General features: G+C 37.0%; 1 protein-coding gene across 15 annotated transcripts in view; it reads right to left on the bottom strand.

Annotated features, from left to right (window-relative positions):
- IPO11 (importin 11) overlaps positions 1-22,810 on the bottom strand; it is an 81,612-nt gene extending 58,802 nt beyond the window's left edge. Inside the window, exons 1-9 of one of the 15 annotated variants that reach the window (XM_021534366.4) lie at positions 21,929-22,193; positions 21,601-21,670; positions 17,894-17,946; positions 14,983-15,067; positions 14,553-14,696; positions 10,719-10,819; positions 5,891-5,963; positions 2,365-2,568; positions 583-715 (exon numbers count right to left, since the gene is read on the bottom strand). In XM_021534366.4, the coding sequence (XP_021390041.2) occupies positions 583-715; positions 2,365-2,568; positions 5,891-5,963; positions 10,719-10,819; positions 14,553-14,690 (649 nt within the window). In that variant the 5' untranslated portion in view covers positions 14,691-14,696; positions 14,983-15,067; positions 17,894-17,946; positions 21,601-21,670; positions 21,929-22,193. Of the gene's footprint in view, positions 1-582; positions 716-2,364; positions 2,569-5,890; positions 5,964-10,718; positions 10,820-14,552; positions 14,697-14,982; positions 15,068-17,893; positions 17,996-21,600; positions 21,671-21,853; positions 22,194-22,710 lie in introns of those variants that run through there. The other 14 variants (XM_085566973.1, XM_085566971.1, XM_085566972.1 and 11 more) reach the window with 14 other exon arrangements.
- Positions 22,811-22,824: the final 14 nt, after the last annotated feature.

The raw sequence follows: 22,824 nt of genomic DNA, 5'->3' as shown, positions 1-22,824 counted from the left end.
AACCCAGCAAAAACTGCATGCCGCATCTTCTGAAACAATTCAGGATATATATTATTTACATTGCAAGAATTGCATACAAAAACCTCAGTTGTTAAAAGCAGCGAAGTAGTCAGGATAGGCATTTACTCCCCTCACACACCTTTGAACATCAACCTAAGACAAACTAACTGCTAAGGCTAGCATTTCACTGGATACAGGGTGAACTTAATGGAATGAAACTTGTAGCTAAGCTTCCTCAATTAAGTGTTAAAGACATGCAAACCTAAATTACAACATATGTAAGAAAACATCCTGTTATGCCACCCACCTTCCAACTTCCTAGACATTGATTTCTTACAATATGCTCAGTGGACTGCACAGCTTCTCACATATTGAGAAACAAGACCACTCTCTCCCCATTTTGCATGAGTAATCATCCTTCTGCCTTACTAACAATACAGGTAAAACAAACCAAAATACAGTTATTCCCAATGGGAATGGCTTTTTTTAGAGAATGAGAACTATTTACCAAAAAACTTCTATGCATTCCCTGTGAAGAAAGTTATTTGATTCCTTACACTTAACATCATTCTATATTATTACCTTTCAATGACAACAAGGTCCTTTCTAGTGAATTTGCAGCTGCAGCTTCATCCCCTGTACAAATCTGTTGTAGGAATGTATCTGTATGGTGATTCCACAAGGAACATGCAAAGCTATAAATACTAGATGTAAGCTGCAAAGGGAAGATGAAGAATAGATTTTGTTTCCTGAATTTTGCTATACCATAATAAATCCCAAATTTTAAAGGCTGGTTTAGACTATTAAAATATTTAATCCAGCTTCTTGTATGTATCATGGACCACAATGTTTAATTTGCTTCTTTGTTGTAATGAGTTGTACTAACCTTAAGACATTTTCCAGAAAAATACCTTGCCTTAATTTGAAGATGTTATGATAAACTTACTGCTTTCCCTGACTATTTGGGTCCATGACTCTCACCTTAAAGAAAACTATTTAGGCCTCCTTTCTTACCTGATTTTCAGTAAATACATCTGCTGGTACATAATACGGTATGATGCTTCAAAAAATTATGAGCTTTTATTATCACCTCTTCTCCCACAATGACAAACTGTCCATCTTACAGTTAATGTCTGAATCAGCTTACTCTGGGACACACTTAGCAGTTACAGGTGCAATATTATTAAACAATGCCTACTTCAAAACTCACTTTACTTTGTTGATAGCTGCAAATACTGATACTTTCCCTCATTATTTTTAAAACACAGAATGACAAATAGTTTCTAATCACGTAGAACTGAACAAATCTCAAACTTAATTCACATTACAGTTGATACACAGTGCTTAACTGATAAAGATATGTGAATTACAAACAGAAGATGAAGGTTTTCTCAGTCAGTTATGGTAGGAATTGATAGCAGCATAATTACAGAAATCTGCATTTAGTCTGCTACACTTGATATGAATGGAGTCAAAAGCACATGACTTTGGTTATTTACTTTCACTGAGTAAAGATTAGTAAAGGTCCTATTTACAAGTCAGTCTTCAATGCCTCAGACTCCTGATAGTTAAAATTTCATCTTATTGATTACATAGATAGAAATTTCTACAACCGTAAACAATCTTCATGTCAGGTGCTCAGTCTTTCCTTTAAAATGAAGAAATAAACTAAAATTTCAAGAATTCCAGAATAACACATTTGGAAAAAATGTTTAACTCAGTAAATTCGTTTAACTGTACTACATCGCTGCCTGACTCCAAGCGGGTTTGGAGATGCATGGCCTACAGCCAAGGTTACATCTGTGTTCTAATCAGTAGGTTTTTACAGAGAGAATGTAAACTGAATGACATGAGATTTGGCATTTGTGTTCACATCTTGCCTTTTAATTAACCTAAAGAGATGGCCTAGAAAAATCTCAAACATATTCATGCTGATGAAAAAAGCTAAAATATGGTAGTATGGAAGACTAAACCCCAGTATTTCTCAAAAACCACACTGATTTAAAAAATCAGAACACACTTCCAAAAAAACTCCATAAATTCCTAGAAAAGTAAGATCATGTACATCTTAAGTCTGATATGCAGATACTGTTCTGTAGATGAAGTTCTGCTTCTTTACATGAATTAAGATAACAATAGTCAAGCTGTATGCAAAATTAATAAAGATCTCAACCATCTCACACAGAAACTGACTTCCAGTTATTCCATAGTATCAAGCTCCCACAACATAAGAGCATTTCTGTTCCAAGGGCAGACATTGAAGTCCACAGACATGCCACTAATGCCCTGCCAGCTAAACTCAGGAAGACGCAAGCACGTACAATACAGTTAGCATGCTCTAAATTACTGCATCACCTTACTTACATCATAGAAAAGCTTCCTATCTGCAGCAAGCCGTTTGGATGCCAGGGTCTTTGTAACATGGTAAAACGTAAGTAGAGCCCTGTGTTGTTGAAGATCATCCTGCACCTTCACAGATTCTACAAGAGTGGGTATAAGTTCTGGCCATTGCCTTGGGCAGTCCACTCTGGCAACTTTAGCAATCAGTACAGAGATCTGAGTTGCTATCTGCAAAAAAAAAAAAAAAAAAAAAACCAGACACCACTAAGTCAAAGAGCATTTAGGAAAGGAATAATTATGAGATCCACAGCCAAATAAAACCTGAACCAAAAATAACTAGAATGATTTTTGACTAGACAGATTTTTGTGTGCTTTTTCTCAAGCTGTTTTTAAGTTTGCAGAATGCACATAAATGTGGAGAAAACTTTTGTGTTTGTAGCAAGTATTAGATAAAATACTAAACTAAATACCTTATTTAAATTTTACATGAAGACCAGTAACTATATTTATTCTAGAAATTACATAAATGAAGAAACAAGTATCTGGGAACCATTTTTTACTTAGTGATCTTTTTTTTCACTTTCTATGAACATAGACTGCTGAATACATATTACCCATAATTCTGCCCTATGTGACTTTTGGATAGAGGCCCAGGAAGACATGTGTATAAGCCTATGCCCCATCCTCGTAACCAATACTGAAACTCTCTCTTGCTCCAGACCTTCAGAACCACAGGCCAGGTGCACCTGCACCACGCATACCATCTGACTTTGGTTGCTGGGCCAAATCCCACTGGCGCAAGTCTTGCAAGCAGCAGGAACCTGGTCCCTGGAGCACACATGTATGATGAACTGAGTGAGACTACACAGTAAGACAGGTAAAGGATGCAATCAGAACACATGCAGCGGTCATCATGCACAGGGTTTGTTCAGACACAGGTATAGACCACCCACGGTTTACACATGACTGGCCCTTCTCGTGCCCTCTTTCTGTCTATTCCACACTTGGCTGCTGTGCAACTCCCTTCCCCTAAACATTCCTCAGCATATTTTGTATAGTTGCTCAAAGCCCTACCTCAAATACCCAAAACTTTCACATTCTTATTTTCCCTGTTCTTATCCCATTCCAATTGAAAAGGTCCTTGACTGGACTAGTGAAGCAGACACTCCCTCCTTCAGCACTCTAGAATAACCACACTTCCAGCCTGACAAAGAAGTCACCTTCTTAGGCTACCAGAAGGAATCCAAGTAATTTAAAGGAATAAGAATAGAGGAATGCCTCTTGTCTTCACTGGTGCCTCAGCTATTTCATATGGAATCCAATAACCCCACCAAATTTTCCACAATATTGATTTCTACCATGCTGCTTAGTGAGAAGAATTGCTTCAGGAAGATGATGTCAACATTCACAAGGAAGAGCTGCGAGTCCTACAAATTACCAAATTACGTCAGTTGACAAAATAGGGGAGCAAATAGTCTTCTCCCTACGTGATACAAGAAGCAACATCTCAGGAAGGCCATTAAGTACTTCTATCATGAGCACTGGCATTTTAAATGGGGAGAAAGAAGAAAAAGAATTTACTGTCATACATTTGAAGAACTACTTTGTTCCACTGTTCCCTCCATATGCTAAATATCTTCAGAGGGCATGGAAATTATGCTTTTAGCAGATGGTATGTTCTCTTCTTCTTCTACACCTCTCCTGGAAGTCAAGTGGTATCATTACATCTCCACACTATGCCTATTTCTCACTTTTTGGTGTTGTTTTTCTTTCTATACAAGAGTCATAATTTCTTCTGACTTCAGTGATGCAAAAAGCATAAGCAGATAGCAACTGTGTTATGAACTGTCTGTGACTGGAAAAGTGCAGTTATCAGGAACACAGGATATCAAAACTCAGACATATCAAGCAGGCTGGGAACTAAACAAAAGATTTCTCAGAAAGGACACCTCAGGATACCTACAAGACAGATTGGGAAAAAGGGGATAAAAAGGGGATATGGACTCTGTAAACATATTTCCATATCACACATAATTGTTTGGACAATTATTTAGACCGCTGCGATAAAAACAAATAAAAATCTCCACATTTTAAAAAATGATATCCCAAAAAACAAATCAACACATGAAGCCACTACTCTTTAAATGTCAGTTTAAAAGGTTCCAATCTCAACTGCAACTATAGTCAGAGAACTCCCAAAACTGTTCATCAGCAGCGGCATTCTTAACTACAAAAAATGCTATGCTATCATCTTAGCAGGCAAACTGATGAAATACTAATGAATGTATGGAAAAATTTATTGATAAAAAGTTTTGTTTTGCAAACAATATCGTTAATATCAGAATTTCATAGTTAATTTACCTATTTACATGTGCAAAAATCAGACAAACTTCAAAATTAAATATTTGATAAATTATATTCTACCCAGTAGAAGCATAAATGACACATACTATGGTTCAGCTTGACATGCTTCACAGTTCTATTTAATTAAAATAGAGAAACTAATTATATTTGTCATATTGTTTACATTGAAACTATACCTTCAGAACAACTTTTAGAACACTTTATATGCTTTTTTTATAATTGTATTTGCAATTAAAAATTTTAACTCTAGTCAAAATTGTTCATTTCACAATGGACTTCTACAAAGACTAAATTATCTTAATTTTGATAAAATGCCCTAATCCTAGAAGTGACATTAATCCTGTACAGAAATCCCAAAAAGTTAAAACAGAACTGTCTGCAGAACCAAAGTTTATTCACAATGCCTTTTTTTTTCAGTCTTAACCTCATGCCTATCTATCATTTCTGTATTTCCTTGACAAAGTTTTTTAAGATCTAGTTTAAACTATTAGCAAATACTTGCTTGCAGAATCTTATACTTACATGACAAAGAAGTTAGCAAAAGTAAGATTGATTCATCTAGCATGGGCATACAATGTGCCCCTAACATTAGTTCTGTACTCAATACAATAATAAATTCTTATTCTAATGAAAATCACAGCTTACAATTAGACATTTTATGTAAGAAAAGACACTATCACAGTGAAGCTTTATTAAGCTTATTTCAATTCATTGAATGCTGTAACTAGGCATGTGACAGCAATACTGCTTAGGTGGGTTTATGCAGCAGCAATCTCAACAGCTCATTCCTGCTCTGCCACTGCCACACTTCCTTGCATGGCCACACTGGGAGTCAGGTATGAGAACAGACACAACTGGAAAAAGCCAAAAATCACTCAGGGAAAGGTTACCTTTCAGCCACATCCATTCCCTGAACCATTTCACCAAATGGCTGCACAAACAGCAAGAGACAACAAACTGCCACTGCAACACCAAAAGAAATGAACCACAGAGACAAAACGTTGGGTTCAACCAAAGTGGTTCTATAATTCAATGATGGTAAAAGATCTCACTTGAAGATCTGTCTGCACAGTAACATGTAAACTGCAGCTTCATTATTATAATTAAATACTTTGTAAAGAAATAAACCAAGAAATCTATCAATACAAGCATTTTCTTGTGAGAGTAATAAACAATCACCACTAACCTGATTCACTGGCTCATTAAAGTTGGTGATAAGTCCAGCACGCAATGTAGTTTTTTCTTCTTCAGAAAGAGCACTGCCAGGATATATTTATTAAAATATTATTTATTTTCAAATTAAAAAAACTACTATAAATTCATTTGTAACTACCAAAAACACTATCAAAACTAACAAAATAACATCCTTTGTTCTTCCACTATTTCAAGTATCTCTAAAAAGAGGGAACAGTGAAAAAAATACTTATAGCATTTTAGTTTCATGTTCTGAGACCTTAAGTGACCTTTTTAAAGACAAATGGCAAGAGTTGAGAGAGTGAGATACACAGATATATAATGAAAAATCATAAAACTGTACAAAATACAAATTGATTACTCAGAGACAATTGTTATATAGTTATTACTGACAGAATTGAGGATTTGAACATGAATTTGCTCATGTACACTAATGGACAATGGCCGAAAAATTGTCCAGAATAAGGCAATCACCATATCAGATGACAACTCTTTTTGTAAAAGCTGTAAGTCTTTTCAAGTATAAATCCTTTTCTATAAGAAAGTAATATATTTACACTTAAAAGTACAGTTCCACTTAAAAGTACAGATCTTTCGAAAATTATAGCTTTGAGTGAAAAGTACATTGATACATTCTCCATAAAATGCAGGGAAAAACAATGAACAGGGCAAATTCTAAGCCATAAAGGTTAATTTTCCTTCAAGTGCAGCATTGTGGTATCTTAATACTTAATTTTGAGTGACCTCTATCAGTTTAAGACTACAAGTTACACTATTATAGCACTCCTGTATTACTTCAGATTTTATATAATTCATGCAATTTTCCTATAATTTCCGGCAGGAAACACAACACACTCCTTTAAAAAAGGTTTTGTTGATATTTATAGATTATACTATCAGGGAAAAAGAAAATCAAAACCAAACTAAACAAAAAACCCCAACAAAATTTCATTTACTGATAGCACCTAGAAAGCTGTTTCTTCTTCATAAAAAGCCTGTAAGTTATCACACAAGGTTGTTCAGACCGAAGTTTCCCCTAACATTGCAATGACTTAGAAGCATGCAAAGAGCTCATCTCAGTGAAGACCAGTAGCTGGAAATTAAAATTAAACACACCAACACAACCACTTGCCCTTATCTGACCTCAGGCATAGATATTAACCAACTAGTTTTATATATTGAGGTTTAAAATTATATCTAAAGCTCTCTAAAGCATAGGTTTTACACTAATCTAGACAAATACTAAATAATAATCTCAAAAGAATAAAAAAACAGTAGCAGGAATTTCCATAAGAACAAACATCTGCAAAAATTTTCTAGTTTTCACTTTCCTTTCACCCCTGCACAAAACACAAGTATTCCCTATTTCCTAGATAAGACTTATCATTTGAAATACAGTACAAAAGGGGGGCAATTCATTGTTTCACTGGTGACTAAGAACTGTACACTAAGTCTTATTTTCCAAGGTAATTACTGCATTCAAGAGGCACAATTTTATTTTTTATATTTTAAATCAAGACATAGGCTGTAAGATTATTTCCACAAAAAATTAAATTATCCCTAAAAATATTTTGGCTAAAATTTACAGAGATTTCTGCAACAATAAGAGCTTTTCTGCATGTAACTATTTAATTTATTAATCTAAAGCCATGAGATCACATTCCAGGAAAATAAATTTTGAGGGTTTTTTCTTTTGTAATATGAAAATACAGTATACAATTTCCACATATGTAGGCATCCTCTAACTGGTTTCTAAAACTTAATAGCTCTTGTTAATAAAATTTAAAAATCTATTCTCAATTAAATGTAGTTTGTATAATATCTCACTTTCAAAGACAACAGAAAGCACCTAAAATCTGGTTTGTAAAGAAAAAAAAAATCCATTTTACTATATTACTTCATTTGCTTTGTTTCTGGACTCACAAAACCCCGGCTTTAACCATTTTTTCATAATTATAATTATATTAAACTTATCATATGCACAGTCTAAGAGCAGCAAGAATTCAGTTCATTACTTACTGTAAATAAAAACGCTGTAATTAAGTGTTTGCCATTGCAGACAAAACAAAGGAAAGAAAAGAAACAGATTCATGAGGATGAATGCCTCAAAGACACAAGCTCGTGATAAGCAAAACTGGAAAACAGTAATGAAAAAAATTCTAAGAAATCAATGTGGATGCAAGTGTCACACAGCAGTACTGTGTGACAGAGCTCCTAAGGGTTTGCCGGACCGTTTAAACAACAGGAGAGTGACATCTGCCGGAGAAGAGGGACAGACACCCTCAGCCCCTGAAGGAGACACAGACTGCCACCACTGCCCTCAGCCTCCCTTAATGCCTTGCAAGGAAGCCAATTCCATAATTCCATCTATAAAAGTGATAGGCAGGCGAGAAGTTAGGAAGAATGTGCCTCACTCAGCCAGTTACTTCCCTTCAGCATTGAATTATATGTGCCTAAAAAATTAAAATAGCTTCATCTACACATGAACTTCTATCTACTATGCTGTAGTCTTTCAAAATTTGAAAGTTCAGCAAAACTTTATCTTTCTCTGTGTTTGTGGTATGGAGAAATATGCATCCAAATACTTTAAATATTATTTTCAAGCTTTTTTTTAAAAAGCCTGATATTTTACATTTGGATTTCTGGCTTATGAGAAGTCATCACACAAGTAAAAACATGTTAAAGCAGTAAAATGTTAAAAGTATTGTACCATGTTGCTAACACGGTACTCAAGTAAGAGAACAAAGTCCACAACAGACATGATACAAAAGTAATTGTCTGTATAATCAAAAACACGTTCAACTCTTGAAATCAAGACAAACCATTTCTGAAGAAAAAAAAACCACATAAAAATCATTCTGTGAGACCAGCTTTTCAGGAAGCTGCCAACAAATATATCAAAAGAAGAAGACAAATTGTGCCTGAAAAGAGACTATGACAACTCTTGTCTCTTCACCACAGCTATATGAAAAGCTGCCTGAAAAAGCAGGAGGGAGGAAGTTCATAGGCTCATCTTCTAAATCACTCTCACTGGAAAATGCAGTTTTAAGCCTGATCTGTACATCAAAACATGCTTGATGTACTCCTAAGGATGGAGAGCAGACAGCTGCTGAGACACAAGACTAAAAGACGAGAATTTTACAAAGACAACAATAATGCAATCTCTACAATGAGGCCTTCAAAAAATCATGATATTCCAAGTGTGATTGGTTCACAAAATAATCAACAGATAATTTAATTTAAATCAGGATTTCTAAAAATTAGCTCAACATATTCTAAGAGAAACATGATCTGGCTCAGTGCTGACAAAATGTCACATCTAACAAATTTAGTATGAAAAACAGTTGGATACAGACTAAAAATTTAGTATTCATTACTCCATTGAATCCTTAACAGCAGCCAGCAATTTTTAAAATTTATTTTATACTTTAATTGCAATAACTTAGTAGCAGCAAAGTTAGAAATGGGGAAAAATAGGGTTGTATTGGAAATTTAACATAGATTTAACTCACGGAATCTTCTATAGCCAAGAAATATTTTTTTTTTTAAATTACATTTAATTTCAATCTACAAGAAAATATTTTTATTTACTTTTTACATCAAACAGTAAAATTCTAGTCTTTAGTTCTACAAGAAATAAACTATGCGTTTTTACCACAAATGCTACTAGTGGCTAAAAATATTTACAAACTAAAATAATGTTTAACTTCTTCCAGTAAGTCTTGCAAAGTACAGGTACTGTAAGCAGAATCCTTTTAATCAGAAAAGTCAAAGATACATGCCATCTTTCATGAAAAAGATGGTATTTTCCTTTCACATAAAAAAGAATCCAAATGCTTGCAGATGTTTTGCAATTATATACTAATTCACACATAAAAATATTTTAGTGCTCTATGCTATAATGAAGGAGTACTACACTACTTTAAATGTGCTATGGATACAGAATTTTATAATTTTTCCCTCCTTTGGTAGATCTTTGGAAAGGCTTACAATGCAAGGCAAAATACATGGAACTGTCTCAAACAATGAACAATGAAAATCCTAGTTTGCATCATAACACTTAGATTTGTGATCCAGAAAAAACTGTACCTAGGATTCCATCTAATACCCTATATCTGATAGTGACAGTCCCACCTATTACTAGCATTTGCAACTGAACACTTGCAAGCCTTTTTGAGTTCTGGAATTGAAACTCTTTGTGAAATCACACTTGCTTTTAAAGGAAAAATAAGCACATACAAAAGACTGGGAAGTATGCAATTCTATGGGTTATATATTAAAATGGCACCTTTTGTAATTTTTAAGTAAATTACATGGTGCTCATGAAAAGTGCTTGTATTTCTCATCTCTGGAGAACTCTTTGTTATGCATTATCAGAACCCACATATCAGAACAACAAAAAAGAATACCAAAACTTTTTAGTACGATAACTAGTGCCTGTTTCCCATGTACACACTGAATATAGATCAGCTTAAACAAAGTATCTCTCTCACTATCCAAGAGACTATCTTTCACTTCTGTCACTATTAGTAAATCCAGGTGTTAATCTTGTAACATGTACTGCATCACTTCAAAACCTATTAGCCTCTAATAGAAAACAGCCTTCCAACTCAGCCCTCAAAAGTAAATCATAACTAGAGTAATACAAATCAATATAAAGACAAAATGTTTTATCAGCAAGTCCTGAAGTTTGAAGAATGTTGTTAGTTTCACCATAAATTCTAAAGTAACTTCTACCAACTAAGGATCTGCTGTTTTTCCAGCCTGGCAATCATAACAGTCAACTTTAAGATGGTTAAGTGGAAGAACTCAAAACTTACTGCGGTGCAACTCGTCTCCAGTAGCGATCAATTCCATTTTTAAAGTACAGCACAGCTAACCATCTTACATTCACATCCAGGCTATGATTTGTAAAGATATTCTGTTAGAAAAAAAAAAAAAAAAAAAAAGTTAGAAAGTGCCCAAGATCTCACAGGCAAGACAAAAATTGTATCAATGCATGCCCTGGTGTATGTGGAAATACACCACTGTGATATGGGTATACATAAACAAAAAGCCTTAAACATCATTTGACAGGGAAATGAAGACACTGTGCTAAACATAAATTTTTAGAGATTAAAATAATGTTTATCACTAGCCCAAGTTTTGATTTATTTTAAAAACAACATATAAGGCAAATGTATTGCTAATCTTGTCTGGCAGGGAAGGAAATATAACGGTAGTAATTACTATAATCAGACATTTTTTACATTCTTTAATGACATAGCTCTCAGAAGTTTGTGCCCCTGTAGAATACAGGATAACTCATTATTCTAGTCAGAATCCAGTCTTTAGGTTACTTATTCATTATGTTATTTATTGATTTGCCAAGAACCATCCTGTTTACCAATACTGTTTGTAAAATAGTGACCTGGTAGGTCTACAATTTTCAAATTTAACTATGCTTAGGAAATCGGGAAATCAGTTTCTACCAATAAAAAGCCATTTATCTGTAGATAGATAACATATGTATCTATCTGTATACACTTTTATATACCTGTATGTACATACAGACAAACACAGATGAGTTATTTTGTATGGTAATAGTGTAAAATTAACCATCCAAGGGTTAATAAAGGTAGGCTATTGAATGGGTACTATGAACAGCAGCTCTCCTCCTGTTTTCTACTGCATCAGATGGATCCTACTCAAAGCGTGAGACATCATTACTCGCGCCTTTAGAGAGCAAGCATGTGTGAACTCTGTGTTCTTATATACAGTGCGCTGCAGAAAAAGTGCACCACTTATATTCATTGCTTTTAGAAGTCCAGTATGAAGGGACCTGAAAAATGCAGGGATTCTGGTCAAAAGTATCTGCAACTTTTGGGCACCATGCCTGCAAACACAGGCATAAACAAACTTTTCAAATAACTCAACACTGTAGAAACCTGGGACCTCATTTTCAGCGTGAATTCAAAACCTAACTTTCACTCAAAATCTGCTTTTATTAATAGTAGCATCTTTCTAAAGGTAATGGCCAACTCAAAAAAAAACCCAAAAACAACCCAATCACTAGAAAGTTAACAGACTTACATGCAAACAATGATATCAACTTCAAAACAAGCAATTTTAAAAAATATCAGAAATGTGGTAACTCACCAAAAATACCACACAACATGAAAATTATCCATATGCAATATGCTCTCCTAACCCAAAGCTCATTTAGGAAGACAGACTGAATCTCTAAAAGACTTGACCTTTCCCAAATGCAACTTAAGCATATTAAAATACTAACAAACACCACTTCCATACAAATACTAATGTCAAATACCACTTCCATATCATAAAAATAACATTTCAAAATAAATGAAACACAGAAAACCCAAACTACTCATACTGAAATTTCCATTGATCTTACAAAGAACTATTCCTCTCCTTGCTAAAATATTTAGCAGAAGCAAAGCTTCCACAGGTAAAAAAGACATTGAAATTAGACCAGACCTAGATAAAAAAATGAAAAAAAAGACCAAAGAATCTACACAAAAACAAGTAGAACTTCTCATTATGCTCTGTATCTTCATACAAACTTCTTAAAACATGAAGTATTTAATATAACACAATAACGCTGTCATAGACGTAACAGGAATGAAGCCAACATAGAAATTCATATAACTTGCACAGTGGTTCTTTTCAAAACCATCCAATTCAGAATCAAAACAGAGATATGTAATACCTTCAAAAGAGAAACACAGAAAAGTAATTATAGTAACTCCACTAGTACTAAAAATGGTAGGATCAAGGATGAATGTCTCATGCTTCTTTATGATTTTCTCTACTCTGACTATCCCAGAAGAAAGTGTATCTCACAGTAATTATATTACTTGCCACATCCCACAAATACCAGCTGTCTTACCCACTCTATCTACATTAACTTGTTTCCCTGCACCCTTCTCTGTTCTACCAACTATTTTCTCTCCCAGCCAGCCCACCTGTCATGATCAAGTTAATCAAAGAAGCAGACACTTCACTTGTTAGTTTGGAAGGCTATATTGATATTTCACACTTAAAGAAAGGTTAACGTGCTTCCAACAAATCCACCTAATCACATAAAAAAAATCAGCATTTGTATATTATGCATCAGCATATACATCTTTGATAAGCATCTAAGCACCTGAATTTTTAGCCCTTGTATTTAAAATTAACTCATATCTGCTCTAGTTACACCTGTGAGTGCTCAACTTGTCTACACTCTTGAGGTGCAAGGTATCAAAGCAAACATCCAGAGGAAAAAAAAACATCACTAGTGGCAATTTCTGCTGTTTTCTATCAAGATAATTTACCACCATAGCTATACTATTGCAAAGGCAGTGCATAAAAGGAAATTTGACAGCTCAAAAGTATCTTCTTCTACTCCTTTCCCTAAGTCCTCAGGCTCACCTTCAACTTTCCAAACAAATCAGAGGGTCTACGGAGAACAGAATACATCGCCCTACAAATCTGAGTCATTCAATCTATGCACTGAGGACAGATATTGGCAGAAAAAACATTTTACCTGTGTTTTTAAGACTGTTATAAACATACTCATAGATACTGAAGAATAACAACAGTGTTAATTTCAAGTGTCTTTGCTGAAACAGTTTCATTTCCTTTTTTAACTGTGTTGTCATAATTTTGACTATTTTAATGCATCAATTTCACCAATGGTCATAGTACTTCTATCAGTATTTACCTTCCCCATTCCAGGACCTTACTACCACAGCCAGGCCATGTTATCTCCCTGAGAGTCTCCCTCCACTAACAAAAAGGAAAGCAATCCCAGAGAGGCATCACACTGCAGGATTTGTAATTTTCTCTTCTTCCCCCCTCATTCCCCCTCCCCCTGCGTTCCCCCTTTGTCCTGCGTTCCCTTATCACTCCCCCCCCCACCTTTCCCATCTCTGTCCCCGTGGTTTCCCTGCCCCTTTCCCCTGCCTCCCGTCCCATTGGCCACAGCTCAGGTTCCCCCCGCCCCCAGCACGGGTATAACCGACCCCTGCTCGGTGTCCCGGGGTCTCGGGGACACGCTCCCACAATAAACATGTGTCTGCCCCCGAGCCCCGTGTCGTCCTTTCTTCTGTTCCCGCACTAGAACTGAGCCTCGCAGAGCCGAAGGGGAAAAAACAGCCGCCTCCTCTCCTCTCCTCCCACCGGCACCCGCCCGGAGCCGGTCTCGCACGGCAACATCACACAATGCAAAGGAAAGCTTCAGGGAATTTCTATTAAAATGTTCAAAAAGCATCATCTCAAGAAAAAAAGAAAAGGTCCTTACTGAGTTGGTATACAAAAGGCCCCTTGCCTCTTGAGGTAGTAAAGGCAATTCCTTTGACAAGGGCCGTCTTGGCCTTTTACCATACACAATTCACAACAGACAAATAAAAGATTTAGCATTACTGCCCACTCATACTGCTAGAGGCTGGATTTCCACCTTCTGAATATCTGGGAAAAGACACAGTGATGACAATGCTTATCATTGTTATATCCTACATACTATATCCTTCAGCATAAGGATTCTACTATCTGGACCATGACAACTCAGGGTTCCTCTCAGCCAGAAATTATGTTTCAACCATGTTCTAGAGACCAATACTCAAAATTATTCAGAGTTTATTTAGTAGCACTTTTCCACTGTATCTTACCAATAAGACTGAATAAAAACCTGGCTGTGTCTCCCACTGCTTCAGCTGTTCCTCAGCTGGCTTCAACACTGCAGTATCTTGGCTAGTAGCTTGCGTCAAGACTTGCAAAACTACAGTACTAGCACTGTTGAGATCCATGAAAATCTGAAAACAATTTTAAAAGAAGAAAAAAGACTTAAAGAGAAAAAGATAGCAAATATAGACAGGTATTTTCCATTCTTATTATTCAAACATCCCACACTCATTTTTCATTAGACTACACAATGTAAAGATAGCAGGACACCCACACACAGGCAGTTGAGGTGCAGAGATAGAATTATTTGCTTTCAGAAATCTCTCAGCAGAACGAGCAAGCATTGAATCAATCGTTACAAGCACATCTGCTAGCTCTGAGGAACTGAAGGAAATATTATGATTGTAAAACAGTTACCTCTCTTGTGAGGCACAGTAGTTCAGACCAAAACTGCAACTAGAGATAATTACTCAGCTGTAAACAGAGCAAACCATGGAGTTGTCTGAAAGAGATAAAGATGCATATTATTAACATTTTTGCATTTTACTTTTCCTTCAAGAGAGAAAATGACACATTCATATAGTCACATTCTGTAATTCAAATTAATCCAAACAATTCATATTAATTAAAAAAGAAAGCATTAAGTCTCACAATTAGTCTTACATGATACAGAATTTTCCTCTACATATTGTTTACTTCTTATTTAGCATACAGATACCAACCAGCTGAACTACGAATGCGTACTGGCAAATGCCCCGTGTATATACATCCTTTTGCACCCTTGTACTCTATGAAGGCAAAACAACACTGCTCTCCAGATGACAGAAGTTGCATTTATAATGACTACAGTAATAATATTACAAGAAGAAAAAGACACATATACGAAAGAAACTATGAAGTCTGTTTTCTGCTCATAAAAAAAGACAGTTTAAAGCCTATGTTAACTTTTAATAACACATACACACTTGAATATTCATGTACTTAAGTTTTCTAAATAAAAGACAAAGAACAGCTTCTTGTCAAAGAGGAGACAGAAGGAGGTTCAGATGGTATATCAAGAGGAACTTCCACATAGAAATTATTGTTAAGCATTGGAATGGGCTGCCCAGGGAAGCTGTGGAGTTGTCATCCCTGGAGCTGGTCAATAAAAGACTGGATGTGGCACTTAGTGCAGTGGTGTAGCTGACAAAGCAGTGATCCATCAAAGGCTGGACTCAACCCTGGAGGTCTATTCCAATCATAATGACTCTGTGATTTGCCTTTGTTTAATGGGAAAAAAAGGTTTATTTTTACACCTTCAGGAAAAAAAAATCAAAATTGAAATTGTTACAGTAATGGTAAGAAAGTGGAAGACATGAAATTTATTCTGACACAGGTTTAAAATTTTGATTTTTAGAAAAATCACCTTAACAAGGAAACTGGCCACAATACTGAAGACCTTTATACCAGTAATAGCATTGCACAATTGAAAAAAAATTACACTCCTAAAAAGAAGTTCTTAATCTCCAAATCTCCAATCATCCTCTAGAAAATCCGACTAAAATTTGAAGGTCTTAAGGTCAAAGAAAGTCTACATTTAAAGCTGTGAAACATAAAATCACATCTCTCTATACAGCAATAATTGAACAGGTGACTCCATCTTAGCTTTATACCTCCCATATGAAGTATCTTCCAATCTTTCTGCTTTAACTAGTTGTGCACAAGTTAGCAGAAGAGGGGGGGTTACTACAGGAGTGTCTTCTGTGAAAAGCTGCAAGAAGCTTTCCCCATATCTGTCAGTGGCAGTGCCAGATGGCTCCAAGCCACATCTGCCACTGGCCACGGCTAAACCCATCAGCAACAGTGATAGCACCTCTAGGATAACATGTTTAAGAAGGGGGAGGAAAAACCTGAAGGCTTTGGTTTCCACTGGAAATTTATAGACTTCATATATAGAAGTATACTTTATATACTTCTAGAACAGTTCTCATTAGAAGACATACTTATTTAGGTTAGTAAAATGCAAGCACAAAAAACAGATTATTTTTTCCAGTTTCTTATTTCAAAACAATTAGCTAGCGGTTCTAAAGATAACAGTAAAGAACAACAACAAAAAGCAAAGTGAAGTATTTGCTTCTTTTTTCTCATTCTTGAAAAGGTTTGTACTTCCATGTAAAAACTGGAACAGCTACTGTTTGAGCTACTGCTAAAAAAAAAAAAAACTCAAGAAAAATCAAACTAAGCTTAGTGGGTCAGAACAAAAATTTATTTAACCCAATACTCTTTCTCTGTCAAAACCACAGCAGACACCTAGGTCAGGACATTTCTACATAGTGCTGGCCTGTCATCCAGAAAACTCTGGCTCAAGGATTTTCTATTAAGAGGCAAGGAATTTAAGAGCCCTCAAGATTTAGTCTTCAATGAATTTGCACATCTGCTTTTTGATCCCATGTAAAGATTATTGGATGAGGCTGTCACAAGCCAAATTGCAAAACTGAAAATAATAATCTCCCTGAAGATGGGTCAATTTTTAAATAATGTTTATAAATACTACACAGTATTTAAGGAAGAAGTATATTCCGTATAATTTGAATAGCAAAAAATTAACTGGAAAAAGACTAATAAATGTATAACAAATACAAACAGTAGAGACACAAAAAAGCTGTCTATTGCGACTACTTTTTAAAAATTCCTCTGAACAGTTTCTGTTTCCTTCTAGTAAGTCACTAATCTTACTTCTATTAATGTCTAGTTAAAAAAAAAAAAATCAACAAAATTATTTTGAATCAATACTACTGCACAAAACTCAAATTTGCAGTTTAAGCTAGCTACAAATTAGTTAAGCTAAAACCAAGAGCTATGGTCATCGAAACAGTATAATAAACAGTACATATATATATATATAAACAGTATAATCCTCTGCTTCTCCCTGAATCCCTTAAATACCCAAAGATGGAAGGAGCAGGAAAATAGCAGGTTTTGGTCTGGAATAAGTTTTGCAATCTTTTTCACACTACACTACGGACAGGTAAACATGCCATGCATAAAAAAGCAGACAGAACAGCAAGCAGCTTTTATTTCACGATCTTGTCAAAATGTAATGTAAACTTACAACAAGCTTACAAATTGTTACTGAGCCATAACTGTCCACAAAAGGCAGGGGTGGGATACTGGGAGCATGCACAACAAAGCAACCCAAACAAGCTAAAAAGTCAAGCCATCTAAGCACACTGTTCCACAAACACCAGAGGATACTATGGGAGCAAGGAGGAATACTGACTTTGAACAATGTCAAGCCATTACAGGCTCAGGTTCTAGCATGTAATTTCAACTCTGACAAAGTCCTTACCTTCCCTTCTCACCAACAGAATTTCTATGGAGAGCTTATTCTCTGCATGCCCCCTGTAAAGACAATTGACTCAGGAAAGGCACCAGCTCCTCTTAGTGGGATCTGCTCAAAATACAGTTTTAATTACTGCCATGTACAAATGCACACGTGAAAGTTATTCCTGCAGACAGACACAGCTGCACCTTGGGAGTTTAAACCCAGATTTCTCCAATCTTAGTTTGTTGTGATAACCTCACACTGCCCTCATTCTTTTTCAACTGATGAACCAGGGCTCTTCAGACCCTAATTTATACAGAGGATATACGGATATACTTAACCCCACAGAACTGCAAAGGCTGTGAATATTGGCTCTAATAGTATGAGACAGAGACAATCCTCACCTCTGACATATCTGACTTCACCTGTTGCACGGGAAAGGCAAAAGGGACATAGGTTACCCCACAGATTGGTTAAATCACAGGGACAAGGACTTTCTCCATAGTTTATGGGACTTCTACAGCTTTACTCACTATTGAGCTATACCTACAAGACTGTCCTAGAGATGAAACTCAGAAGGTATTAAATAGCTATTGTCTTTTGGGTACTTTCAGAGACATGAGCACCTATGGAAATTTTGGCAGAGTCTATCAAACTTATAAGCAACACATTCTTAGAAGGAAGTCAAGGTCTGCCTTTCTGTCACAGCAGCCAGAATTTCCAGGTTTGATTACTTGAGTAAAAGCGTTATTTCTATTTTTACTTACTAGCATCAGTCTGTGTCTTCACAATAAACACTGAGCAGTATCAGGTATGTTTGTTGTCTTCTGCTTTTCTGTGGTCTACACCCATTGCTATAACAACCAGATTGCACACAAACATTTTGGAAGAAGGAAAAGAAATTCCTTTCACTAGAAAGTGTTAAATGTGGTCAGCTGCAAACCCAAGCATGACTCTTACTGCCATGCCTGAATTTTGTCTTGCAAAAGGGAAAAGAGACTATCCATATCCCACATGAAAAAGATGCTCTCCAAGATCCCACTGGATATAACACTATTGAACTTGACAATAGCCTATCCTCAAGTCTCAGCTGGCAGGAAAAAAACCAAGCAGTTACACCTAGAATAAAAAACAAAACATCAAATCCTACCCCTTAGCATAATGAGTGTCTTCAGAGATCACAAATACCAGTAACAGTTCCTCATCATTATAATCTAATGTCCTATACTTCCATTCTCACTTTTAGACACCTTAATCTCCTTTAAGAGGCAAAGTCTTACTCCTCTTCTATTCTTTACTCTTTAATTCCCTTTCTGAGGAGGTATCTGCAAACACATTTTACCTTTCAAGACTATTCCAAGTGTTCGAATTTTATACTAGCCATGCCAGTTTAATGTTTTTCCTTAACAGGCTTCTCATACGACAAAAAGGTATCTAGGTACTTTTCCCCTCACATTAAAATACATCCTAATTTTAAAATCACATCAGCTATAAAAAGAAATTGGTAACTGCTAAACATCTGAAGAGGTACAAAACAAAGGATTTCATCACTAAACACCTCCCTACTTCACTTTTTCTGAGGAATGCAGTGTAACAGCTCACTAACATCCAGACAATTAATTCTGTGTATTTTTGTTCTCTTTCGTAAAGAATTCAATTTTTTCCTAGTATAAGAACGTGCAAGAACAGATTCAGTCAAGATTTCACAAAATCAGAAGAAGAAAAAGCCATAAACACATTGCACAAAATACAGTGTGCTCTCACGGATCATAGTGCAAATACATTCTGGGCTACTTCAAGAGCACAAGTGGCTCTGTGGATGTTGTTATCCTTCTTTACCCAGTGTCTGAGACGGCTTCTAGGACCCTGCTTCCAGCTTGGTTCTCTCCTCAGCTCAACAGGCAACAAACCGGAGAGAGGCCAGAGCTACTAGGATAGTCTGTGGTCTAAAGCAAATTATCTATGAGGAGGTAATGCTTAATGTTGTTTATGACCGTGGAACCTGAGGAAGACTTTGCAGACACCTAAACTAATTCCCTGCAGAGTGCTTACAAAGAGGACTTGCTGCTTCTTATCAGCAGATTATACAACTAATGAAAAACTATAAAGCTACATCCTGCAGTTCAGAAGGTTCAAGTAGGAAACTGTGACTTTTACAGCACATTTGTTTCAAGGAAAAGACGAAAAACAACGTTTCCATGCTGAAAGGCCACAAGAACTCCTGAAATAACTAACGAATTCTGGCATTCAGTCACACAGATATGATACATTAGCAAAGACACTGTCACCTTCAGGAAAAGTTGGTTTTACACTGGTTTCTCTCCAGCCTTCTACAAACTCCTCCATTAATCTCTTTTCTAGCATTGCAGGATCTGCATCAATTATGCCACATGCTCATAATCCTACTAAGGACTGGACCCAACAGAACTAAAACTATCCTGGTTATTGAAGGTACTACTTAAACTCATTAGTAACTACAGCAATCACCAAATCCAACACAATGACTAATGTTAAACATTCCTAATTTTTTTCAAAACCTACATATTAATTTTTTATTTATGTAATTAAAGCAAGCTATCTAAAGTTTGCCCAATTTAAGCCACAGTAAAGAAGGCAAAAATGTCTGAGCAGGAAAGAGTCAGAGATGTTTTCTTCCCATGCTGCTAACAACAGAAATACAGGAGTGGAATTTACAAGATTTCATTTTTACAAAAATTTAATACTGAAACTAAAAGCTAGGTCTGAAAAAAGCATGAAAAAGACACGAAGGATAAATAAATTAAAAACAGTGAGGACCATAGTAACAAAGGATAGCAACAAGTAAGGCTGACAACAATGTTACAGAAGGTCAATCAAAATTTATCAAAAATTCTGAGAAGAATGAACTCTGATATTAGACAGTAACCACCAAAGTGACCAAAAATTCCTAACAGAAAAAACAGGGAGTAAAGAAATGACTGAGACAATTCTGAGGATTAACTCAAAAATGACTGTCACAGGTTTCAGTACTGATGACATAGGAAAAGACAAATTGATACAGAGACAATGTAAGAATATTTTTGAAGTTTAATCGTAAGTTTCTAGGATGAGCAATAGTACAAGGTCAATCATATTCCTTTGACTTCTTCCTAATTTACCTAATTTAATGGATTTTCAAAAAGACCTGACAGACCACTTAAGAACAAACTAGTGCCAAACAGCTGAGATGGAAATGCCTGTTTCAGTCAGCCCTCATGTTCTGGAACAGGTTTCATTTTAACTACAGTTAACTCCCACTTCTGATGATAACATTTCAAAATGTTATACAGAAAGCATGGGTGACAAAAACCTTCCTTTTATCATTTATGGACATGACAGTAAATGTCCTTGATGAGAACAGTACGCTGAAAGAATGAGAGAAGAAAAACAGAGAGCAGTGACAAATTTGGTGCTGCCATGAAGTTTGATGAAACCAAACTCCATAAGGAACATGTGTTTTACAAAAATTCAGGTATAACTTGTATACTATGAATATAATTTGAATTTGGCAGTGTTTTACTGATGTGCTCTTTGGGCTAATTTAAAAGCCATGTCAGATATGTCACAGACATGACTTCATGTATGAGACATGGGAAGCAAAGCACATGGGAGCATAAGTGGGAAGCAGCCATCACCATTGCACTTAGGGTCTTGTTCTTGTATTTTACACACACTGCTGTCTTCTATGGTAACAAATTGGAGAAGTAACTCACCACTGCTGCACTGAGCCTGCCTCTGATTAAGGGAAGATTCTGCTCTGCAGAAAAACTGCTGTTCTTCAGCCTGCAGGAAGAAAACAACCACCTGGAATGAAGGCCACTACGCACCCCTTCCCGCAAAAAACAAGTTCTCTCAGGTTAATGCCTCATTATCCTCCCATGCTTTCCATGAATTCCAGCCTGACTAAAAACTGTTTCAAGAAGAAAGCGGGAAACCGTTCCCTGGAATTAGGTAACAGCTATTTACTTCCAGCTCCGAGCAGGCCCTTTGCCGTGGCCAGTACCATAGGTAAAAGAGGCCTAGCTGCCTTAATGCCGGTACCGTGGCGGTCAATCCACGCCGGAGTCCCGCCGGCTCGGGCACTGCAGACGGGGGCACAGCCGGCGGAGCAGCAGCCGGAGCGAGTGCGTAGGAGCAGCGCCGCCCGCAGCGACACAGCCGCGGGGCTCCGCGCCCCGAGCGCGGTCCCGCTGGAAGCCGCCGGCGCCTTCCCCCCTCACCGCGTCCCGCCCGGCCTCCCACGAACCGGGACCAGCGCGCGCCGCCGCGGCACCACCGCCTCCCGGCGCGCGGCACTGACGTCACTGCCCCGCGCCGCCCGCGCCGCCGCCAGCTGCGGGGCGGGGCAGGGCCTCGCCTGCGTGGTGCTCGCGCCAGAACGTAACGCTGAGGATGTGTATGAGAACGTAAATTAAAAAAATTCAGACAGGATTAAAAAAAGGAATACACTTTATTGGCGTGGCAGCTGCTGGGAATGACTGCACCGGCACTGCTCCGGCCGTGAGCGGATGGGCGCTTTGCGCAGAGACGGGGTTAAAGCGCCGCGTTATCTTATCGGCAGAAACTGATGAGGGTCGCCCTGAAAAATCCAGCCTTCCCTTCCCTTCCCTTCCCTTCCCTTCCCTTCCCTTCCCTTCCCTTCCCTTCCCTTCCCTTCCCTTCCCTTCCCTTCCCTTCCCTTCCCTTCCCTTCCCTTCCCTTCCCTTCCCCCCTTTTTTTTCTTCCTCTCTTTTCTCTCTCTGCCCCTCTTTCATTCATCTCTCATTTTCTCTTTCCCTTTCCACCCTACCGTTTTAATCGAAAACCCACTGCCCTGTGCTTACGGACTAGGTCGGGGTACTGGACACACCCACTTTTAGGCCGCGTGTCATTTACCAATAAACCCTGGGAAGCTTTTGTGGACCCGCTGACACTGTCCCTTGGGACTCGGGGCTGCT

Source organism: Lonchura striata, chromosome Z (genome assembly GCF_050655825.1).
Source record: "Lonchura striata isolate lonStrDom1 chromosome Z, ASM5065582v1, whole genome shotgun sequence".
Lineage (NCBI taxonomy): Eukaryota > Metazoa > Chordata > Aves > Passeriformes > Estrildidae > Lonchura > Lonchura striata.
Note: the sequence above shows the minus strand (reverse complement) of the source record. Positions and strands in the feature narration are given on the sequence as shown.